Source organism: Lichenostomus cassidix, chromosome 5 (assembly GCF_008360975.1).
Source record: "Lichenostomus cassidix isolate B80296 chromosome 5, HeHo_3.0, whole genome shotgun sequence".
Lineage (NCBI taxonomy): Eukaryota > Metazoa > Chordata > Aves > Passeriformes > Meliphagidae > Lichenostomus > Lichenostomus cassidix.
In genome coordinates, this window is record NC_139486.1 from 21,482,942 (window position 1) to 21,506,764 (window position 23,823).

Here is a 23,823-nt window from a genome sequence, read left to right on the forward strand (position 1 = left end):
AGTCAGACACCAAAACTAAACCACAAAAAAACCCAGAGGTTCAAGGTAAAGAAAATATTCAAAAGAACCAGTGCTGCTTACAGGCAGACAACTATAAACATCTGCAAGAACTGAGAGCTCACTCTCTGTGTTGGGAAATTACTTGCACAGTTCTCAGAACAAGCTGTGACACTGAGGACATGAAAAGAGTATCTTAGTGCAGGAACTGAAGCAGATTCCTCACCTACAGTTTTACCTTCTAAACAGCAAATTTGTATTGTGACTGTCATACAAACTGTGTTGCAAAATAGCTCACAAAGTTGTATATTTGCCACACAGCATTAAATAATACTCCACAGCAAACAAAGAAGGAGAAATGTGAAAGTAGGAGGGATAAAACATAACTTTTCCACTGAAACTAGTATAACAGCTGGGCACAGAAGCCTTGGCAACTTCTGAGGGGGAGAGGAGGCTACTGAATCAGATGGCAATATTGCCAGATGTGACAACATCAATACTGTTACTAAATGAGTGACAGAAATGGGTAGAAGGGATGACAGATGAGTTGTGCTTAGGAAAATTATTGATGAATGATATGTGACAAAGTGCTGTATCTTTAGCTTTGTCTGAAGTGCTCATAAAACACCAGCTATCTCAGAGAGAAGGGCAAGTATCTGTCATTCACAGAGATGGTGACAGAGCTGCTGTCACCAAAATGCTAAGCCAAAAGCTGATTCCCACTGGAGATGACAAGTTTGGGCATAGACAGACTGCACAGGATTGCCCTTACCTTACTCCACATTTCCCCTGCCCTAGAAGTTGTAGCAGATAAATTTAGCCTGCAGGAGTAGTTTGCCATGCAGATTAGGAGATTATAAAACAGACAAAATGACTAGAGGACTGCAAGACAGACAGTTACTCCGTCTTATTTTATTCCTGCCTCTTATGGTGTGATTTTTAACATTTCTGATAGACCATGTTTGTTTCTTTAGTCATACTACCCTTTTCTTCTCTGAGTGGCTTCTGTTTCTCTCCTAGATGAACTGTGCCTGACTCACTGGGACTCTTCTCCCTTTGATTCACTAGATGCTATCTAACAATAGCAACTAGTAATTAATAACTAAGTGTCTTTGGTTATATATGGTGCTATATATTGCTACTTTGACACAAATAGTGACTTGCCTATGTAAAGCTCCACCTTGTTCTCACCTATTACAACTCCTTGAGTTGTATTTTTCCAAATTTTTATTATACTCTAAAGAGTGCATCTTTTGATTTGATTTAAAGAAGGACTCTTACGTAACGTAGGGATGCCCATTTAACATAGCGCAGCTCCTTGTTTTTAATACAGAAAGGTATTTTTGTTTTAAATTAATGTTTTTACACCACTTTCAATCTCTCTTCTTCCTTTCACTCCCATGTCACAGTTCAATGATTTCTAAGCAGCAGATATCGGAATAAATTTTATTCCAATCCATTTGCTCTATATTTTCTGCTTTTTACTTGGACATTTTCAGCGAGATGAACTGTGAAGTTCCCGAACTTGTCGGAAGCTGTGTGAATAGCCCAGGGAGCAGAATAGGATGGCTGAAGGAATAAACAGGGATACTGGAAAACTACACCTCCCAGGATGCCTTGCGCCCGCCGCGCCACGGGTGACGTTACGGGACTACAACTCCTAGGCCGCGCTGCGAGCAGGGCGCATGCGCAGATGCCACCACCTTCCCCCTGCCCGGCGGCCCGCCTGCCGAGCGGACGGCGATCAAGATGGCGCTCACCAGGTGGGTCCGCCGGGCCCAGCCGGGCCGTGAGGGCGCTGCGCCCCCCGGCCGGCCCGGGGCTTTCCCGCCGCGCTGCGGGGTGCTGCCGACGAGAGCGGCCGCGGCTGGGGAGCGCGCTGAGGGGCTCCGGCCTCTCCTGGGCAATGGGCCCGCCGGCCGGGCCGCGGCCGCAGGGAGCGCGGCTGGGGCCGGTCGGGCCTGGGGGAGCCACCCTGCCCAGGCGGGAGCGGGAGTTTGGCCGCGGGTTCGGTGCTCTGCTTCCTTCGTGTGTTCCCTGCGGGAGGAAGTTGCTCCTCCGCCTCGGTTGGGTCGGTAGGGTTTTGTTGTGGCTCCGTCACCGTCAGAGAAGGCGGGCCGTCTTTGTTACGAGTTGTCTCTCGCAGAGCTTGGGAGTGCAGTTTCGGTGGCTGCTCTGCAATCCCGAGTTTCTTTGGGTATTTTCTTATAAATACACAAAAGGGTTCTGTAGACAAGAAGAGCTGCAAAAGGGGAAGTGAAAAAATTGGGGTTCGGCTTGCCTTTGGCAGGGACGTATCAGGCCTTGAGAAGGGAGGTTGTTGACAGGTCTGTTTGTGGGTGTTTGCCGTGAGAGAAAGGAAGAGCGAGTCTTTGGGACTAGAGATATAGGAACATACATTCCTTTTTCGTCTCCGTAGTAGTGGAAAGAATACCCAGTGGTATGTAACGTTCCGGTTGGAAAACAACAGGAATTCTATTCAAACACGATGTGAATGTGGGTGAATTTAGGATTAGTTTTTTTAGGAGTCTTCCACAACGCTGAGAAAGCACACATTGCTTTTGCTACTCTAATCTCAGAAGTTGCTCTCCTATTTAGGAGTGCAATGCTTAAGCTTCCTAAATAGTTTCTTAATCTGTAGAGAGTGATTGTAGAGAAAGTAATAACTTAGAAAAAAGTTGACTCAAGCATAGTTGAGTGTCAGTAAGTGAAGTTACCAGAATGAGCCTTTGATGTCATTCTCTTTTGGTGTCTGTCCATGGATGTCCAGTTTTTTGCCAGCTCCAACCCAGCTGTCCCAAGACCAGCTAGAACTAGAAGAAAGAGCAAGAGCTCAGAGATCCAGGCAGACTGCTCTGGTCTCATCACGAAGGGAACCTCCCCCATACGGCTATCGGAAAGGATGGATACCACGGGTGCTAGAGGTAAATATTTAAATTTGGTCTGTGGTAATATGTCTGCTGATGGGGGGTGGGGGGGAAATTCTGGAGTAAAAATAAACTCTGAGCACCTTGAGTGTAGCTGAGAATTTTGTAAAGCCTCACAACATACATCATTCAGACTGCTTGATATATTCTTGTGTTGGGAGAAGTTCTAATCCACTAGATTTCTTTGAACATTTGATGGTAAACAGGATGGTCTAAGTCTACATCTCTTCAGAGATTGTTGTGTTGTAATACGGAAATATTTCGGTTTACAATCTGTGAATGCAAGGGATCCCTGAGTAAGATCCATATTGTTCCTCTGTCACTGTTTGTTAAATACATATTCTGGATTATAGCTGAAATAAGTGAACATGTGTGTATGAGAGAACACTCATGGGTGTTCTGGTCCAAAAGATAGCTGCTATTGGGGAAAAAATTATTACAGTTGAAAGGAAACATAGGTATTTATTAAGTATGTTACTTGCAGAAGGGTTTTGGACAACGTTGTGTGTCATAAATTGTAATCCTTGCCAGCTTAGTATAATTTGAACTGGAACTGCTAAAGGTAGAAAGAAAATACAGATGTGTAGCTCTGATTACAAAACTGGTTTAGTACAGTGTCTCACTGTGAGCCAGAAAAACCTTGCAGTTTGAAATGATCCTTGACAATAACTTCTGAGACCTGTTCTGATGAGTCACAAGCCAATGCTCTTTTGGACCAAGCATGCTGTTAAAGTTTTATTCCAGTAGCTCATGTATGATCCTACATTTTTTCCAAATACCATAATTTCGTGAGCTTGTAACAGGTTTTCTTTCATTTATGTTTGAGTGCTCTTTTTGTAAATCCAACACTGTTCTGTAGTGATCCATATACTTCAGATAGTAGTTCCAGTGGTTCACTGAAGGAAAACATTCTTATGTGGGTTCAGCATTTAGTCACATGTATGATTTAAAATATTATACTTTCATTATAGCCAGTGTAGGTTTCCCTTAATATACTGTTCAGTACTAAAATTAATATTTTAGTGCTTATTCTTTCTAAATGAAATTTTTAGGAAGCCAGGTGCTGAAGGTTTGCAAAGAGTTTCCAGCACCACAAATTAATACACATCCCAAAAAGCCTGTTAAGAGCTCCTTTTTGCTTCATAAAGAAATGCAAATTCAAAAGCAGTAAATGCTTCTAAAGCATAGCCTTTGTCCAGTGATCCTGGAATGCCATTGTTGGAAAAAAAAAAAAACTGTTCTTAATACATTAAGAGTTATGAAAAAAAAAAAAAAGAGTGATTGAATTTAGTTTTGGCTAATACTTTAACTAATAATTGTTGTACGTGGGTCATTCAGTGGAAAGCTTCAAATAACTGAAACTATGTTTCAAGGAGCGTTTGCTGATGACATAAGCACATTGTCCCTGCTTGGAAGTGTTCTGCTTGGTCATTTCCAGTCTCAGTTCACTCTGTCCCAGTGGTAGTAACTATCTGGTTGCATGGTGAGCTTGAAGGAGATTGATCTGCTCAAGACACCCATTCTTATTTTTTGATCTATTTTGTTACCAGACACCACATAAGCCATGCCACTGCAGCAGAGGAAGGGATAGATACTCATGCATTTGAAACTGTAGCCTGAAGTTGTTTATGAATGGTACCACTGCATCCTCTGTGTTACTGAGACAGGGTGGTCTGCTTTAAGAAGTCTTTTGGTTATCTGTTTATTAAATGCTTTTACACCAACACATTGTAGGAGAGAGGAAATGAACTGTAAGAATATTGGGCTGTTGGATGCTGGCCCAGTTTTCTGTGTATTTACATGTCAAAGTAAGGAAATGCTTGACACTTCTAGCATTGTAAAGCTATGAGCTACAGACTTTGAAAGGAATGGAATGCTTTTTTATCTTTTTCACTTCATTGTGGTGTGAAAAGCAGCAAATAACCAGTGGAAATCTTCATAAAAAGGCTGCTCTTGTCATTTTAGTATTCACAGTTGCTGTATTGCAGAAGGTCAATTTCTGAAATTCTAATTGATAACTCACATGAGATTTAAATACTTAATTTTGTATTGTTAATAGCATAGTATTGCCTGCGCATTCTTGCCACTGATACCTGTTCCTACCACCCCGAACTCCCATAAATAATTACTGAAAGATCTCTCTCGATTTCAGTGTTTTTTAATAACTCTAAATTCTCTCATTAATTGCTCTCTTACCAGTAAAAATAATAAAATTACTGAAGCATTTTTGCCAAGTTAGTTTTTATTGAAATCAGTCTGCTCTTTCATTACATTTACCATTTTTTTGTCCTTTGGACATTCACTACTTTTTCTTTTCTGTAGGATTTTGGAGATGGGGGTGCTTTCCCAGAAATTCATGTGGCCCAATATCCATTGGACATGGGCCGAAAGAAGAAGATGTCCAATGCTTTGGCTGTTCAGGTGGATGCAGAAGGAAAAATAAAATACGATGCAATTGCTCGACAAGGACAGTCGAAGGACAAGGTAATATTTGTTCCAGTATGTCAACTGCATGTATGCTTGGAGAAGTTGTGTGTACACATTTGCATATATTTGATTTATTGGTCTGGCATTAGCCATACGGATTGTGTTCTGTTTTCTTATTTAAGAACTAAATAATGTCAGACAGAAATTGTGATCTTCTCTGTAATGTAATTAAAAGAGAAAGGAAAAATGGTGAGGATCTCTACACAGCACTTACTTGAGAGCTTAGCAGTTTTCATTTTCCAGTGAAAGCAAGAAACTGAAAACAGTTCCACACCTCATTTCAGTGTGTAGAGAGAGGGGGCAGAAAACCAGAAAGAAAACCCAGTTCAGCCTTTAGAATACTGGACCTTGTGTTTCACTGATGTAATATTTGACACTTCTGGTTGTTTTCAGTGTTGTTGGGTGCTCTGTTTTTGCTGTTGTTCCAGCAGACAGTATTGCCAGTGGTTATACTCCAAAAGCTTTGTGCTGAGTTCAGAGATGGCAAGATTCTCATTGAGTTTTTAAGGGAGAACTTCAATTTCTTGTATCCAGTAGCCTTTCTAAAACCAAGAGATGACACTTGAGGTCCTAACTACTATTGAGGAGACCAGGTACTTCGGTCTCCTAAGTCTGGTTTGAGGAGTATTTACATCAGCCTTTTTGAGTGTAACCGAGTGGGCTACATGGGCTGTAATTATCTTAAGCAGGTGTTGGGGGCTGGAAAACTGCTCAGGCATGATCAAGTGTACGACCAGCTGCTTCTTCCAGCAAGCCTCTTGTGTAAAGATTAGGGTATCACAAAGAAAATTTAAACAGAGTGTTAGCTACAAAGAATATTTTGGCTAATAGATATGAATAGTTGTTTTCAAAATAATTTGCCTTTTTGGCTTTAATTTAGAGTGCCTTGAAAACCTAATCGGTATGTAATATGTCCCATTTCTTATTGCATTTGAGGAAGGGAGGAAACCAAAATGTAAACTTTACCTCTCAAACAAAAAAAAATGGGATGGGCATTCTAAGAATATCAGGAAAAACATTTTTAACACCTAAATTTATTGTTTTAAATAGATTCTACAGCCAGTAGGATTTTATATTTAATTAATACTCTGTTGCATGTCAAAAAAAGGTCATATCTTGCATATTCTCATCCTATGCCTCATATCTCACTGCAGTACCTTGGAAAAAAATGAGTGCAAATTGGACTCCATGCTGTCATGTGGAATAAAGTAGTTAGACTAAACAGAAAAAAAAGCAGTGGCAATATTTTTATTGAGGGGACTTTTACTGGAGTTCCATCAGACTTTATCTAGTGTCTGGAATTATTTTTCAAGAGGAAGATAATAAAATATTAATTCTATTTCAAAAAATTTTTACTGAATATTTGATATTTTCACGCTAAATAGAAATGTTGCTTTGTCAAAAACATACAAAATAATTTCAAGGAGATAATTAGACAAGAAGTAATAATCATATCAATGTTGGGGAAGCTGCAGGCCAAATAATAAGAAATTAGTGTAGTTAAACCCTCATTTTTACAATTTGTCAAATACATCTTTACTTGCAGGATTAATTTGCATATAATAGAAATGTTCAGATTGGAATCTTAGTATGTTTCAAAAATAACTAGGTATGTTAGTAGGGTTAAGGCAAAAGTGACTATAATCTTTTGCTGAGTCTTACTTGGTTCAGAGTTAGAAAAATACTAAACAGAGTTAAATTTAAGCTGTTAATGTTTGTCATGTTTGATTCAAGAAGATCCGTACTTTCATTAACTTTCCATATGGTGTCTATAATGAAGCAGTAATATTCTCATTTACCAGGATGGAAGAGATGTGGGGCTTTTCCAAACCAAGAACTGTAGAGTTTCTTAACCCTGAGCTCTGCCTTTTGTGTCAGCTTGATCTTGAATTACATCCACCTGGATGTAAACACTGAGAGTAAAGGTGCAGTATTGTGATTCAAAGGGAAGTAAAACTGAAGGAAAATTAGATCATAGATTCATAGAATGGTTTGGTTTGGGACACCCTCAGCCAGACCTGGTTGCTCAGAGCCTAATCCATTCTGGCCTTGAACACTTCCAGGGATGAACTATCCACAACTTCTCTGGGCAACCTGTTCCAGTTCCTCATCACTCTCACAGGAAAGAATTTCTTCCTCATCCTGATTTAAACCTACTTTCCTTCATCATAAAGCCCTTTCCCATTGTCCTGTCACTACATGCCCTTGTAAAAAGTCCCTCTTCAGCTTGTAGGCTGTCTTTAGGTACTGGAAGGCTGCTGTAACTCTTCTCCAGGCTGAACAACCCAACTCTCTCGGCCTGTTTTCATAGAAGAGGTGCTACAGCCCTGTGATCAACTTTGTGGCTTCATCTGGACTCATTCCAGCCAGCCAACTTTGTGTTTAGCGCCTCAGCTGGATGCGGCACGCCAGCTAGAGTCTCCTCAGAGCGAAGTAGAGGGGCAGAATCACCTCCTTCTGTCTGCTGGCCACACTGCTTTTGTTGTAGCTCAGGATACAATTGACTTTCCTGGCTGCAACAGATACTTGAAACAATTTGACTGGAAGCAGCAGAACTACTATTGTTTGATTTGATTTGCAGCAGGAAGTATTGTCAGCAGTGTTATAGAGGGCAGGTTTTCAGTGGTCTGTGTTGAGTTGAATAATGTGGAATATTTTCTCTTGAGAACTTCTGATAGTACGGTGTCAGTAGGATTAGATACAGAAGTTTCATTTTCCAGAGAGCTGAAGCCATAATCCAGTATTTCTTCAATCTTAATACTTAGAGCTAAAAGAAATAGGCACTTAGCAGCCTGCCAGAAGTGAGTTGGAGTTTATGAACCTGTTCTAGGAGCTACTTGTTTGGTCTGTGTTGAGACGCAAATTTTGCTTTGCTACAGCTTATGGATTTTCTTGAAGTTGAATTTAGTATTTTGCCTTCTTGTAGAGGCAGCAGTTCCATCACCCAGCCTCTGTCTCTAGATGACTTGTCAGCAGTTTCTGCTATTGCAGTCGTTCATCTCTCTTGCATCTGTTCCCTTAGATATTTAAAAAATAGTTGCTTCAGAGAATTTTCCTTGGAAAAATACTGACATAAATGTGGTAGTCTGACAAGCCTCCTGTTTGGGTTTGGCAGAAAGTCTGCTAGACATGAAATGCAGGATAATGTTGACAGACCTGGATGCATGACCTTATGGGTCTGAGGATGGAGTTTTGTCTGGTTGTCGATATGAAGGATTTCTGACCTAGCTGTGTGGTTGGCTCTTGTGCTGCTGTAAATTCTTTCAGTACTTTCTCTACTTACATTACTAAAAGCCATGCTAAAATAATGCATTAGTAGTGATATATTTTGGTGAAAATGATGCTGTCCCCTTATTAAGAAAATAAGAACATGTAATTGCATCCTCTGTTTTTATGAAGACAGAAGAAAGAGTGAAAACAAGGAATGGAACTGTTAGGTCCCTTACATTTTTCCAGCAAGGATAACTTTTTGTGCTGGAGTTGGATTTCTTCTTCGTGGCCCAAGGGTGTGGTTTAGTTGTTAAAGGAGAAAAAATAATCACAAAGCTTATTTACAGTTTTTTTCCCTCAAGCTTGTCAATTCAATGGAAACATTTACAAGAGAGTAGTTCCATTGTTGAAGGAACTTCTGTCCCAGTTGTGGAACAGGTCAAGAGAACATGAATTTAACTGAAATCATCAAAAGCGTTACTTACTTGCAACACACTTGCTTTTGTGATGGAGCTTAGTTTGAGATTGTTACTTTTTTTTCTGTAGTGTATATACCAGGCTTACAACCAGGTAATTTTAATGATTTCTAAAATGTTATATGCTTCATATGGAAAAACCATTCTTTCACAAGGAAGAAGTTAATTTGGCATTGCTTGATAGTGAATTCTTGATTTACATATAGGATTGATGAGCACTGTACAGGGCTGGTTGGGATATATAGAACAAAATGTGTCGAGGAAAGGGATTTCTGTGTAGCAAATTAAGAAATTTCTTTCAAGATACTTGCATCTATCAATTGCCTTGTGAGACTCTGAATGTGATTGATGTCTAAATCCTGCCATGTGATACAGTATCTTAGACAGCCAGTTAGGTAATACTATTCTCTTTCTGATTGCAGTGGCATGCAGATTTCTAATTGCTGCTTGTTAAGGCTGCCCCAGCCAGGGAATCATGTAGCTGTACCAAAACTTGAGCTTTTTCTTTCTGCCTAGGAGATTCTGCTTTTCAGTAGCAATCAGAGTGAAATGTCTAAAACATAGGCTGATGCTTCCTTTTAAGTTGCATAGATTGAAAAATGGTAGTGGATGGGCACAGTACAATACCAAACAATCCCAGTCTCCTCTTTAGATTAGATTAAAGAAATGTCACAACATTTCTTGGAAAACAAGTTAAATGTCTAGAAAAACAAAAAAAGAAATGTAACTTCTTTATCTACTTCCCTGTATCACTTAAAAAAAGCTCTACAATTAAAGCATGCAAATGCTTTAATTAAGTTTTTGATGGCAACAGACATATTTGTATTTTCAGGATCATTTAATCTATATTATGTATTTCTTCCATAATAATGCAACTTGGCATTTGCATGCAATATTTCAGGGTTTAAATAGTTCATATAGATCATTTGTACCTCAGTGTAAAGTAGTTTTTAGAGCATCTCTTGGACCACCACAAGGAACACCTTCTTTTATTTTCTTTTTTTTTGTCTTTTGAGATGCTCTAAAACTCTTTCAGCATTCTTTGTTCTTCATACAGCAAGACACTTGGACTTAAGTGTTAATTACCTTAGAAGAACACTGCTTTTCAGATGTCCTTCATTCAGCATCTGAGAAGCTAGAATATTACTGACACTAATTCAAAGGATTGAAATTTTAGGAGTGAAGGCTGAGAAGCAGAAAATGGCTCTCATGTGATTAATTAATGCTGAGGCTAAAGGTTAACTTTGTAGTTGGACTTGTATTGTATAATGAACTTGAAATAATTGTTCTTAACTTTTAACCCTTTGAACTAAAGTTTCCTGTTTTGTTGAATACATGTGAAGCATTAATGCAATCCAATACATTTTTCTCTGTAGCTATCTAATAGTAATCTTTCCCTATATTTAAAACTGGGACTTAAAGCTGCCAGCAGGTAGCTGTGTGCTGTGTGAAAACTCGAGTACCTGTATAAGGGACAGTGTCAAGACCAGATTTCTCAAGTACTTATTTTTTCAAGAAAATAGTAAACATAATGAAATGAAAAAATCCAGATGCTGGAAAATACTTGTATCAAGTTCTTGAGTAATCATTGAAAACAGAAGTAAAAATGTGCAGGGTTTTGTTTGTCTTGGGGTCCCTAAAAAAGGAAAATACTAGGAATGAGAAACAGGAAACTGCTGTCTAATGCCAGTTCTAAAAGCAATGTATACAATTATATTTAATCAGATTGCTTTGTTTCTTCAATTACTCCATATGTAAAATGGGGTCCAGAGTATATGTGTAACCAGGTCTTGTTCTGAGAGAGTAATTGAACAATGTGTAATTGTAACACATTTATAGTTGTATGTTAATTTTAATTAGTACCCAAAGTATAGTCTAAGCCTGAAACATATCCTTTGATATATGTACATTTATTCCTATTCACCAGCACTAGTAAAATCTTAATATCTTCCAGGTTATTTACAGCAAGTACACAGATCTTGTGCCGAAGGAGGTCATGAATGTGGATGATCCTGAATTGCAAAGACCAGATGAGGAGGCAATTAGAGAGGTATTGTATGCACTGATGTGCCTTGTTACTAGTGGTATGCTTTATGTTTTGCATATGGGATGAGATGCACTCTCTGGTATTTTTTGCTTCAGATAACAGAGAAGACAAGAGCAGCCTTGGAGAAATCAGTCTCCCAAAAAGTTGCAGCAGCCATGCCAGTTCGAGCTGCCGACAAACTAGCTCCTGCACAGTACATTCGGTACGTAGTGCTGGTGTTTGTGTAAGATGTTGTGATATACAAAATGGAATAAGATTGGCATATTTCATGAACTTCTGAGAACAGAAATTTGTCCTGAATTCTGTTCTGTAAGGAATGTGAAACTGGATTACGTATTTTGAATTAACCCACTAATGATCACCTACTCTGAAGTGTGTAGAAATAGGTCTTTAACATGTCATGAGTTGTGGCACTTCAGAGGGATTATTGTTTTAGCAACAAAATACAGATTTGCCAGGGATCACTATTAATGATGCTGCCCTGAAAAGAAAGTTTGCTGCAAGTTTCAAGTCACAACAAGGCATGTAATGAAGTTCTTCCTTCATAGAAAATGAGCAATTGGAAAGAACTGGAATTATGAGGAGACTGATACTCATTTATGATGATTTTCTGTTTCAAACACAGAAACATTTCATGGCAGGTTGACATTTGGCTCAAGGTGAATTCTGACAAAAAAGTATGTGAAGAGGTTCTTAATGAACAGTAAGAAGTCACCAAGGTTTCATAGACATAGGTAGAGAGTATTGTGACAAGCTGTGTGTACTGTACTTGTTTCTCTTCTATTTCAGAATCTAGATTGAAACAGGAGAATATAGCCCTGAAGGGAAGTTACATTCTGTCTGGTGTAACTGAGTCTGCACTCAGTGCAGTATGTGCACTCAGTGCAGTATGTACACTCAGTGCAGTTACCTGCTGCTGACATTCATAGTGGAGTAGTCTTAAACTGTTGTGGATAAAGTGAAACTTGAGCTAGAGCAGTGAACTGAGTAAAAATGGAGGTGGGAAAGGAATATCTAGGTGTGTTCAGAGAGCTGAGCACTCTGTTTTATTCAGGTACACACCATCTCAGCAAGGTGTTGCTTTCAACTCTGGAGCAAAACAAAGAGTTATTCGGATGGTGGAAATGCAGAAGGACCCTATGGAGCCTCCAAGATTCAAGTAAGTATTCACAACTTGTTCATGGCAAATAGAAGATTCTGAAATGTATTTCTGTGCAACATGCTGATTGTAATTGCAATTGTTTTCTTAATTGCTCAGAATTAACAAGAAGATTCCGCGAGGACCACCATCTCCCCCGGCACCTGTAATGCACTCTCCTAGTAGAAAGGTATGAAATGCCATAGCTGTTGTCAGTTTGGAATGCTTAGCTGGGTTCACAAATTCTGCTTTGACCTAGTTCATTTCTGTGTACCTTCTCCTTTCTGATCGTTTGATGTGAAGTTAAGTGATAAACTTGGTGCCTGGTGAGGTCTTTTTGTTTGGTTGGGTTTTTTTTCATTTGGGCAGTTCTGTAAGTAGCTGTCTTTTCATGTATTTTGTCAAAGGTTGAATAGACGTCTCATATTTTATGCAGGGCTGCATTGCTAGTTTTGTTCATGGCAGGAATGCGCTGATGAAGGCTTTACTAACTTACCTTTCTTTTAGACAACACTGTTAAGCTAATTGTTAATAACACTAAATTGTGTCATTAAGGATAAGCTCCTTCTGAGAGATGAGTGTAGTGGTGGTTCATGAGTTTGCTACAACTTGAATGGCTGCTAAATGTGCAAATGTTAACAAGCTGGCTGTGAGTTACGGCCTGTGTGACGAAAGCTTAAGAGGATGGCTGAAGAGCTGTCAGGACTTTTTTCAGTGTTGGCAAAGATATGGTGCAAAAATAAACCCCATGGCAGAGGCTTTGGAACTAGCTGATATTTAAGGTCCCTTCCAGTCAAACCATTCCTTGATTCTGTAATCTTATTGCTGCTAAAAAAAGTTTGGGTTTTGTAGTGGAGTCTTGAACTTTCTATTCTAACTTATTTAATAGTTTTATAGCTGACTTTAAGAAAGAAAACAGTATTTCCTTGTACTATAAATCTGAGGATGACTTTGCTTCTTCTCTTAAATCAGATGACTGTGAAAGAGCAGCAAGAGTGGAAAATTCCTCCATGCATTTCAAACTGGAAAAATGCAAAGGTAATTAAGTTGTGATAAATTAATTTTTCTAATGTCACACCTGGATGGGAAACTTCTGTGAATGATATAAGGTCAAATAATACTGATTTTAAACCTCTAGCATTGGGTAAACTGACTGCATCCAATACAGGGAACACATGATCATGCAGCTCATTTTACTTCTGTTGAGCTTATAAAGGTTGTCCAGTTGAGAGTATAGAGCTGAGGAAGAATGTGTTACATCATGGCAGAGATTGTAAGTTTTGAGAGGAAAAAATTATATTAGTTAAAATCCCCATAACAGTGCAGCCCAAACTCAAGATCTCTCGAGCTCACAAAGTAAAGCCATCTAAACTGAAAAAGAGAAGAGTATCAGAGACCAAAGCATGTTTCTTTTCAATACTGCAGTCCATGTTTCTGGAAAGTTTTCCTTGTTGCATTCTTTCATTAATTTTTATCACTTAGCTAGCTATTTTTGTTCCTTGTTTGAGTAGGTATGTCTTGTCCCTTTGAATTTTATCAGCCATTAATTTTATGTTCTGAGAGTACAGAGAATTTATTTGCTGCAGTAACTGGTCTAATCATTCTAAAACTTACCAAGCTGTTGTCCTGAGACAGCCTTTTCAAATGGAGGAAGGAAAAGCTGCATGTTTGGATGTTACTTTTTTTTTCCCTACCCCAACACAGCTGTCTAACTGGGACTGATGCTAATTAGGAGATCAAATTTTAGGTTACAGATGCTAAAACCAAAGCAAAAATTTTGTAGAGCTCACTAAAAAAAATCTTAAAATATAATCTATAAATAATTTTGGGCTTCAGCTTTTGAAAACAAAATTGGCATTTAGTGTGTCTTACTTTTGCTAGCAGCCTTGCCCCTTACTTTCTCATTTTGAATCAGCTCATCTCTTAACAGGTATGGAAACAGTTTAGGTAAAACAATTTTTAAGCAAAAAATGGTGAAACATCTTAGAGATTGGAGAAGCTATTATCTGCAGTTCTTAACACAAATCAAAATTGGATTTTATGACTTGAAAACTGTCTTTTGTCCTAAGATGAAACTTGAAGAGAAACTGTGATTTGGATTTGGTAGGAGGGTGAAATTGGAGTGAAGCTTAGTATTAACCTGGTAAGAATTTGAAGTACAAATGAAAAGGAGATCCATTGAGGCATATTAATGATGGGCTGTGAGTTTTGTATGTGTTTTTGTTTTCTTACACAATAAAGATAATAATGGTTGTTATTACAAATCCTGTTTCTGTGATTAACTGCTTCTCTGTTTCCACTGTAGGGTTACACCATTCCGTTAGATAAGCGTCTGGCTGCAGATGGCAGAGGGTTGCAGACCGTTCATATTAATGAGAACTTTGCCAAACTTGCTGAGGCGCTCTATATTGCTGACAGAAAGGTCAGGTACTTCTTTAAACAGTTTTGTTCCGTATAGTTTTACCTTCTTTGTATGTTGATTTCCTTCAGAAAATCAGCTGTGAATAGGCTATAGCTTTTTGATTTGTCCTGCTTCTTGCTAGCATAAGGCTTAAGGCCTTATCCCCACTATCTCTGAATCATTGGCTCAGTGTGCGCTCTTATTGGAAGTCATGGGTCTTGTCTCTCAGCTCTAACTGTTGTGGCTGTCAGGCTTTAAGCTTCCTAATTTTGGTTTCACTTCTGTCCTGTTTACTGGCTAACTCCATGACAGATTTGCTTGTATGCCCAGGTTCCAGGCTTTCTGTCTTTTTAACTGTGTCTTATCTGTGCAGGCTCGTGAGGCAGTAGAAATGCGTGCCCAGGTGGAGAGGAAGATGGCTCAGAAAGAGAAGGAGAAACATGAGGAAAAGCTCCGAGAAATGGCTCAGAAAGCCAGGGAGAGAAGAGCAGGGATCAAAACCCACGTTGAAAAAGGTACATTTCTTTGTTTTTAAGATGCTGTGGGGTTTTTTTAATGCTCTGAAGTGTGGGTTTGTAGCAATAACCCGAGAGTTTAAAATAGCTAAATACCTGCTGAAGTTTCTAAGCATGCTGTCTGTTTGTGTCTTCACTCTATTGGTCAATTCACTGGCTAGTTTGATGGGATGCAGGTCTGAACCTCACATCAGTATGTTGGTGTATACAGTTTTAGGACACTGAGAATTTTGCAGTTAATAATGTGTTGTTGCAAATGATGGCTTTCATGGACAGTTTAAAACTAATTCTTTTAGAAATAGCTTATTGAAAAGCAACTTTGTTTAGAAGAACTAAACCATCCTTAAGTTTTCAAAGCTGGTAAATTCAGTATTTCTCTCTTGCACTGTTGTAACTGGTCTTGCAGAGCTGTAGTTTTGGTGGCCAGTAGGCCCCAAAAAGCCCTGCTGCCAACCTAACTAAATTGTCACCATTGTGATAAGTCTTACACTCTGAAATTACAATTCAAAGATTGAGATTATGAACTTAGAGAGCAGTTATGGTCTCCCTAGAAGGTGAAGGGATATGGCCATATAATGCCAAATCTTGCAGCTGGGATGTACTAACCTCTTACCAACAGGCTGGGGGCTGGCCAGCTGGAGAGCCAGTCTGATGGAAAGGACCCAGGAGTTGTAGTGGACAATATGCTGAATACAAGCCAGCAGTGTGCTCTGGCAACAGTAATCCTAAGGGCATACCAAGCTGTATCTGCAGGAGTATAACCAGTAGGTCAAGGGAAGTAATCATTTCCTTTTATTGGTGACCTCAGACTGCATCTGGAATACTTTGTGCAGTTTTGGGCCTCCAGGTACAAGACAGACATTGATAAATGGGAGTCAGTTCAGTGGAAGGCCATCAGAATGGTCATAGGGCTCGAGTAGCTGCCTGTTCAGGACATGCTGAGAGAATAAAGCTTGTTCTGCTAGGAGAAGATGTGCCTTTGGGGCCAAATAATGGGAACTTACCCACAAGGTCATCCCACAATTATCCCTACATGATTATCAGAGCTCTTCACCAAGTTGCATGGTGGGAGAGTGAGACAGTGGTCAAGAGTTGAAGCAGGGAGTTTCAACTATATGTGAGGAGAAAAAATTTCACCATGAGGACAAAATGCAGTGGAACAGGTTGCCTAGGAAGTCTAGCAGTCTCTGTCCTTGGAGGTTTTCCTCACCTGAGTGGGAAAAGCACTGAGCAACCTGGTTTGAATTCAGCATTGATAACAGGAGGTTGTGAATTAGACTCCTTCCAACCTGAGTGATTTTCTGATATTGCATCACAGAATGTTCTTCAAAACACTTAAATCCCTGCATGTTTCAATTATATTGTTACACTTAAAATTATGATCTAATGATCTGTAAATATTTTAGAATATTAATTTCTATATGGACAAGTATTCTAAGCTCTTCGAAGTGGAAAGAGCATAGTTGTTAGGATATATCTGCTTTGACTCTTACCAAGGACAGTCAGTTGCTTGGGGCATAAGAAAGCCATGGTGTTCCATGTGCTCAGTTTATTTAAATTGTAACATTTTAAATAGTGCTAAGGGTCACTACTCTTCTGTAAAGGAATACTGAGTTGCGTTACTGTGCCAGTGTCTGTGGCATAATTAATTCAAACTTCAAATATTTGTCTATAATGAGCAATCTTGCACTTGTTCAGAGGATGGAGAAGCTAGAGAAAGAGACGAAATCAGACATGACCGGCGCAAAGAGAGACAGCATGACAGAAATCTTTCCCGGGCAGCCCCTGATAAAAGGTGAGTCACAAAAAAAAGCTGGTTTATTCCTGTACTGGCACGGGCTTCCCCACTAGGGAACCTATTACAGTGGGCTTTCCTTTTCTTGATGTGAGTGCCTGAATTGTATCTTGTGGAGATACTCACCGCTATGAAGCACAGTTCATTGTATGGAAAGGTATTTCTGTGTTAAAATACTGCAATACTCTCTTCAAAATGTACAATTTTACACATGAATGGAAGAGAGGGGCGTGGTGTGTTGGTTTTGGGTGGGTTTTTCTTTAGCAGGACTTAAGTATATTCAGGTTTAATTAACATGTTGACAGCAAAGATTGAAACTTGAATCATCTAATTTTGGGGAGACAAGAGTTATCAATAGTGGCTTTGTTTCTTGAAGCTGTTAATTTAAAATAAGCTTAGATTCATGAAGGTAGGCTAAAGTATCTTACTAGCTGTAGCCACTGAGATGTCTGAGTGCAACTGGTTTCTGGAGGCTTAAAATCTCTAATATGTTAAAATTTGATTGCTTGACCTTCCCAGAATATAACTACACTGATTCTTGCAAAAAATAAATATGACCTTTTAGACCAAGTCAGCTTGATGTGAATTGCAGATAGTGAAAGCAAATTTAAATGTCATGCCCAGCTGAACATAACTTTTCCAAATGTTTCCTTTGCCAGGAGACAAATTTTGAATGTTACCTAGTAAGGAAGAACAGTCAAAATCTGGCTCCTGAGCCAAATCATTAGCAACTATCACAGGATCAGGTTGCAATTGAGCATGTCAACAAGTATTGTTTACCGAAATCATAAAACTTTAAATTTTTTATTCAGGTCAAAGCTACAAAGAAATGAGAACAGAGATATCAGTGAAGTTATTGCCCTGGGGGTACCCAACCCCAGGCCGTCCAATGAAATCCAATATGACCAGAGGCTGTTCAACCAGAGCAAGGTAAAATACCTTTTCACAGCTGTGTAGCTTTCTATGAGAACATGCTCATCCTTCCTTGGTGGGTATGGCTAGAATACTAAAAGGTACCTGTTCTCATGGTTGGTGTGGATACACAGAAGAAGTGTTTACATAACTGATTAGGAAACTATTGATTTCCTTTATCCAGAGCCTATGCAAAAAAAAAAAAAAAAAAAAGAATATTCGAAGTGTATAGATTAAAGTGTTTTTGTTGTGGTTTTTCTCACTGGGGAGTGGGGAGAAAAACTATTTTGCCTTCAAGCTGCAGTGACCTCATTTTCTTCTCTTGTACAAATGTACTGACTGAATAGGGAAATCTGCTTTCAGAGGCAAGTAAATACTTTCTATTCCCATTACTGCTTTTGTTAATAATGCATCTGATGATATAAACAGTTAACAGCAACATTTATTTTCCCTGAACTTTATACTATTCAGAGATAACAAAATAGATTAGACTTCAGCAAGTCCCTGAATAGACCTGCAGTTTGTCAATCATTCTTTTTCATGTCTCAAATGAAAGACTTGCAGGCAGAAGGGAAAGCTGATGAACCAAAAATGAACAAGCAGACACTTCTTCATTCAGTTTATATAAGCTTCTATGTGATTTGGATCAGTCAGCTTAAATAATGTTTTCCAGAAATTCTGAATAGTACACATATCTGTATGGTTGTACTTAGCTATGACAGACAGTTGTACTTGCAGGGCAGACTGAAATGATCATTAATTCTGAAATATGGATGGCCTGGAATCCTTCCTGTTGCTTTGTGGAAGAGTAGGACTGAGGCTTGTAATGTCATGTTCACATCATCGGTGTCTTTTGTTTTTAAAATAAGTTAGCTTAAGTTTTGCAGATTCATTTGTGCTGTTCTGCTTCAACAGGGTATGGACAGTGGCTTTGCTGGAGGAGAGGATGAAATTTATAATGTTTATGACCAGCCTTGGAGAAGTGGCAAGGATATGGCCCAAAACATCTACAGGCCAAGTAAAAATGTGGATAAAGACATGTATGGTGATGATCTAGAGGCTCGAATAAAGACCAACAGGTAAGAAAATAAAATAAATTTAAGAAATCTTCTTAATCAGTACTTTGAAGTTACTCAACTGAGTGTCATCTTCTCCTACAGGTTTGTTCCTGACAAAGAGTTTTCTAACTCGGATCGTAACACAAGAGGGAGGGGCAGAGATGGACCAGTTCAATTTGAGGAAGATCCATTTGGTTTGGACAAGTTTCTGGAAGAAGCCAAGCAACATGGTGGTTCTAAACGGCCATCAGACAGCAGCCGACCTAAAGAACATGAGCATGAGAGCAAAAAGAGGAGGAAGGACTGAATGCCTCTGCTCCTTGAGAGGTAGGGAAACGGACTGCAAGCTTGGACTCATGCAAAAGGATTTTTAATACTGGGTGTATAGGAGGATGGCATTGTTACACAGCAGTTCACAACTCTGGCCGTGTGGATATATACACTCAATAATTCTTCTACATAGCACAGCTACCCCAGGAGAGAGGAGACATGGAGACCACTTTGAAACATTTCATAAGGGAATTAATTATTCTTTAGCAAGTTCTCTGACGTTGCTGATTCCCCATTGCCCAGCATCTCAGGGTAAGAATGCAGCCCTCTTCCTACAGCTTTAGTTTTTGTAGGTAGCTAAAGCTTTGACTTTGATCTGTTAAAAGCTTTCCTGCTGTATATAATGACTGTCTTATGCTGTAACAGATGCTGGGGTGTTTATGATTCAGTGTTTTAGTGTGGCCATCCAATTTATTTGAACAAGGAAGGGGAAACAGGTGGATTCTGTTTTAAAACAAGTACTCATTCATAGGTTTTTCAGTAATCTTTATTTTAGTTTCTTTACATTTAGTGAAATAAAGCCTCCTTCCACCACTCACTCACTTTGACTCTTTCTTTGACTGCGTCTTCTACGGTTCTGCTGTTTGACAGCGAGCTGAAAACAATGGAATTATTAAAATTAGTCAGGCAAGGATTGGTATGTTTCATTTCTGATCACTCAGAACACTGATATGGAAAGCAGAAGATATGTTTATAACCAATTCAGTTTCATGAGCCCCAAGCCAGGGCTTTCCTGACAGGAAAGTTGAACATATATGTGTAGCAATTGCTAGTTGTACCAAAAAAAATGCATCTCAAAAGCTTGTGCTTTCAACTGGAACTAATAAAAAGTAACTGTCTAAACCTAGCCTAGAACAAAGTGGGAGAAGTACTCATGTATTCCAGAGAAGCCTGCATTTTTGAAGAAATGACATTACCTACTGCTTGCCTTCTGCTTTTTATTTTACTGGAAAGAAGGCTCTTAGCTTGCACCTCTTGTGAGAGTATAGTCTTTGAAGCCTAGGAAGTTAAGTGCATGTGGCTATCCTTACAGCTTCAAGAGCAAAAAGCAGCAAAAATTTCCAGGAAATTGGTACTAAATACTATGCTATTTCTAGTACTTAATTTGATAATTGCCTACAGATAACATCCTAGTTCAGCACAATTTATGAGGGACCAGCCTACTGCCTGTCTTGTCACAGTTCAAGGAGTCTTAATTTCTGCTTCCATTTCTGTACCACAGCTGGAACTCACAGGTTGCTTCCTGGGAATAGGTACTGAAGTAACCACAACCAATGATGACTTATGTGGTAATATGAACCATGTCAAGCAAAATACTGCATCACTGAAGTCTCCTGCTCATTCATTTGATTACCTCCTAGCATTCAAAGTCTCAAAATAAGAAAAATAGTTGTCAAAAGGACATTGCAGAATTCTTATTAATTAATCAAAGGCTTCAACTGATTGTGTCTGATGCACCAGCCTGCTTGTTTCTCATGGCTTCACTCTATATTACTCAGTCTGAGTAGTTGTATCAGCTGTAGCACATATAAGTCTGTAAGAAAATTCTCTATTTAGGGAACATACCCGATGCAAGTTTCTAATGATTTTGACATGACAGCTCATCATAAATCAGTAGATTTGGGCTGCCATTGACTTGCTGCTCTTTATTCCTCATCTGTCAACACCACAGCATACTAAATGTTTGGAAAGTGGTGGGATGGCTTTGCTCTGCTTCTGTGCTGGAGTGAAGCTGGAGGATACAGGTGTCTGGCTCTAGCTGACCAGTCAATGACAGACACTTTCGTATGTGTGTCAGACCATTACACTGTCTCAACAGCATACACTAATGCACTGAGATTGCCAAAGTGTTGTACTTTTTCCTTTACTGTCATTTAAAATGTTAAAGATTGAGAGACAAAAACCCTTAACTAAAGCAAAATTAAAGTTATCTTGAACACATGAAAGCAAGCAGCTGATTTCTCCTGTATGAAATGACAGCTGAAGAAAAACAAATTTCACTAAAATTCAAAGCTTAGCATTACTTTCTTTATCGTGTTCCCCCTGCCACTCAACATCCAGATCAGATATTGGAATCCACCTGCAGCAAACCTGTGTTACAAATTGCAAACTAGTTGCATAGCAAATCCCAAACAGTTTTACTTCATTCGTATTCCTTTGGTATAGCAGGAGTTTTTGGTGTCTTGTCATCTCTCTGGTATCTCTGTGATACCCTTACAACTCAAGTTGAGAGGAGGGAATAAACAGAAGTAGTAATGATGTAAAAAACACTAAAAGCATGCTGAGGGACAAAATCCTTAACCACACTTTGAAAGAATATGGTAATATTTTCATGTTACTGTGTCCAATCAAAGGCAGAATTAGGGTCAAGTCATCACATTACTTCATTAAAGGAATTACCACATTACCTTGGAACCTTCAAGTATATGGGAGTCCTTCTGTAACACATTCTGAACTTCTTCTGGAGTTGAGAATTTAATCCAGCAATACCGTCTGTGAAAACCTGTATCTCTGTCCTAATTATCAGTTAAAAAAAATGCAATTACTAAACAAAAATTCACACAGGCTGTTAAAAACTTTCTACAGATACTGAACTTAAGGATTCAGATATTATCAGAGGAATACTTGGCACACTTGCTTTTTCAAGAGCCTTTTTCACACTAAGACTTTGCTGGCACGGACAGCATGTGGAGGCTAGCAAAGGCTGTTCTACATCTCTTTCAATTTGAATCTATCAATATTTTTTTTAAAAATCACGAATTTGAGTTATAGTTGAAGCCTGGAATAATGCTTTAGTAGTTTCAAACTGCAGTATTTATTTACTAATAAGCCAGTCACAACAGTACTGACATTTAAATGGCCAGAGCACTTGAAAAGCATTCAGCAAGATAAAGTAGCTGCTTAAGAGACTAAGAAAGCAGAATGCAAGTCAGAAAAGACAGTTGTCAATAAAGAGGTGTTAATGAGGAAAAGCCAGGTGTATCCAAGTACCCTCTATCCCTACTCTGATCCTCCTCAGAGCTCACAACAGCTCAGCCACTCTGATCATTAGGTATAACTGGCAACACTTCTAAACCACCAGTGAAGTTTTCACCTACAAGGTACTGCCTGGTTTCAGTATTACAGTGATGTCTAAATTAGACCATTCTACACTGGTGCTTTTTGTACCTCTGGCAGTTTTAAGCATTAATGAAACCCTTTAAGTAATCACTGAATCTAAATGTCTATGTATGCATCACTTGAATCAGTGATGGAGCCAGACTACCAGACTTTGCAACCAGACTTTGCAACAAAACAATGCAATCCATCCTGATCCTGATGAAAAACATGATATGGAGGTACCTAAGCTTCAAATGTTCAAAACAACCAGCCTGTTTCAAACTATCTCCATTTCCAAACTAATCCTCAACTGAGAGTGAACCCATCAGCTCACTAACTAAAGTTCACTACACACAGAGCTTAATTTAACAGACCATTACTTTACATGGAGAAACACAAATGGACAGGAGAACCTCTACACTTTCAGCGATGGCCTGCAAATTGCCCACAAAGGAACACTTTTTTGGTCTGTTCATCTCTAAAAAACTGCTCTAGATACTACGATCCCTGACCTACGTACTCAGAAGATAAACAGCCTAAACGGCAAAGGCATTGGCAGCTTGGCAGGACCCTGCAGAGGTTACAGGTTTTGTGTTAGCGCTGCACTCTGGACGGGGTGTGAATCCACAGCATGAAAAGATTGTACCTTCATACCCACATCTTTAGTTTTCGGCCAGTTAGACCAGGCACATAAAACCTTTATTCTCTGTCAGAAGAATGGTAACACGATGATAGAAAAGCTCAAAGCACTTTTAGATTAATTATTCAAAAATGGCAGCATCAACACTATGTGTAGGGTGTGCTTTGTAAAGGTCCTTGAAAGCCACTGGAAACCTCTAAGCTTCAATGAGACTTAGAGCTCGCAGACAAGCAGTGACACTGCTGGGAAAAGGAGCTAAGGGTAGAAAGCACTGAAAGCCTCACTAGATTACAACATGAGGCTTCCAGACTGCAGCTCCGAGGAAGCGGGAAGCTGCTGCGGGGCAAGGCCAAGGCCACAAGACCAGCCGGCGGCTCTTCCTCGCTTCGCCGACAAGACACGAAGTGCGGCGCGGAGGACGCGCGGGTACTCACGAAGGGCAGCTGGCACCTCTGCACCGACCCGAACTGCGAGAAGTACTCCTTCAGCTCCTCTGTGGGGAAACGCACCTGGTTAGCCTGGCCCGGCGCCCCCGCGCAGCCGCGCCGCCCTGCCCGAGCCCCCGGCCTGTCCCGGCACGCGCGGCGGGGCTGCTCAGCCCCAGCAGCGGTGAGGGACGGGAGGGAGGGCGCAGACTTACTGCTCGACACCGTCCAGGGAATCTCAGCCACGAAGATGTCGAAGAGCCGCCGGGAGCGGCGCCCGACCGCGCGCACGGCGCTGGCCGCCGCCATGTCGGGAGTGCGGCGGGAGGGAGGGACGCAGAGAGGGAGGAGCGGCCCCGCCTTGCC

General features: G+C 39.8%; 2 protein-coding genes across 2 annotated transcripts; one reads left to right on the plus strand and one right to left on the minus strand.

Moving 5' to 3' along the window:
• The first annotated feature begins 1,617 nt into the window (after positions 1 to 1,617).
• On the plus strand, positions 1,618 to 19,831 carry SNW1 (SNW domain containing 1). The gene is made up of 14 exons (XM_085061654.1): positions 1,618 to 1,760; positions 2,768 to 2,921; positions 5,247 to 5,408; positions 11,052 to 11,147; positions 11,240 to 11,346; positions 12,199 to 12,303; positions 12,403 to 12,472; positions 13,255 to 13,320; positions 14,588 to 14,704; positions 15,057 to 15,198; positions 16,897 to 16,993; positions 17,806 to 17,923; positions 18,821 to 18,984; positions 19,066 to 19,831. Exons 1-14 carry the CDS (start codon positions 1,747 to 1,749, stop codon positions 19,268 to 19,270), a joined length of 1,617 nt encoding a protein of 538 aa, XP_084917780.1. The 5' UTR covers positions 1,618 to 1,746; the 3' UTR covers positions 19,271 to 19,831.
• SLIRP (SRA stem-loop interacting RNA binding protein) lies at positions 19,763 to 23,812 on the minus strand. The gene is made up of 4 exons (XM_085061656.1): positions 23,673 to 23,812; positions 23,467 to 23,525; positions 21,702 to 21,809; positions 19,763 to 19,888 (listed from the first exon to the last, which is right to left on the minus strand). The coding sequence occupies exons 1-4, from the start codon at positions 23,764 to 23,766 to the stop codon at positions 19,829 to 19,831; spliced, it is 321 nt and encodes a 106-aa protein (XP_084917782.1). The 5' UTR covers positions 23,767 to 23,812; the 3' UTR covers positions 19,763 to 19,828.
• Between the last annotated feature and the right edge of the window lie 11 nt (positions 23,813 to 23,823).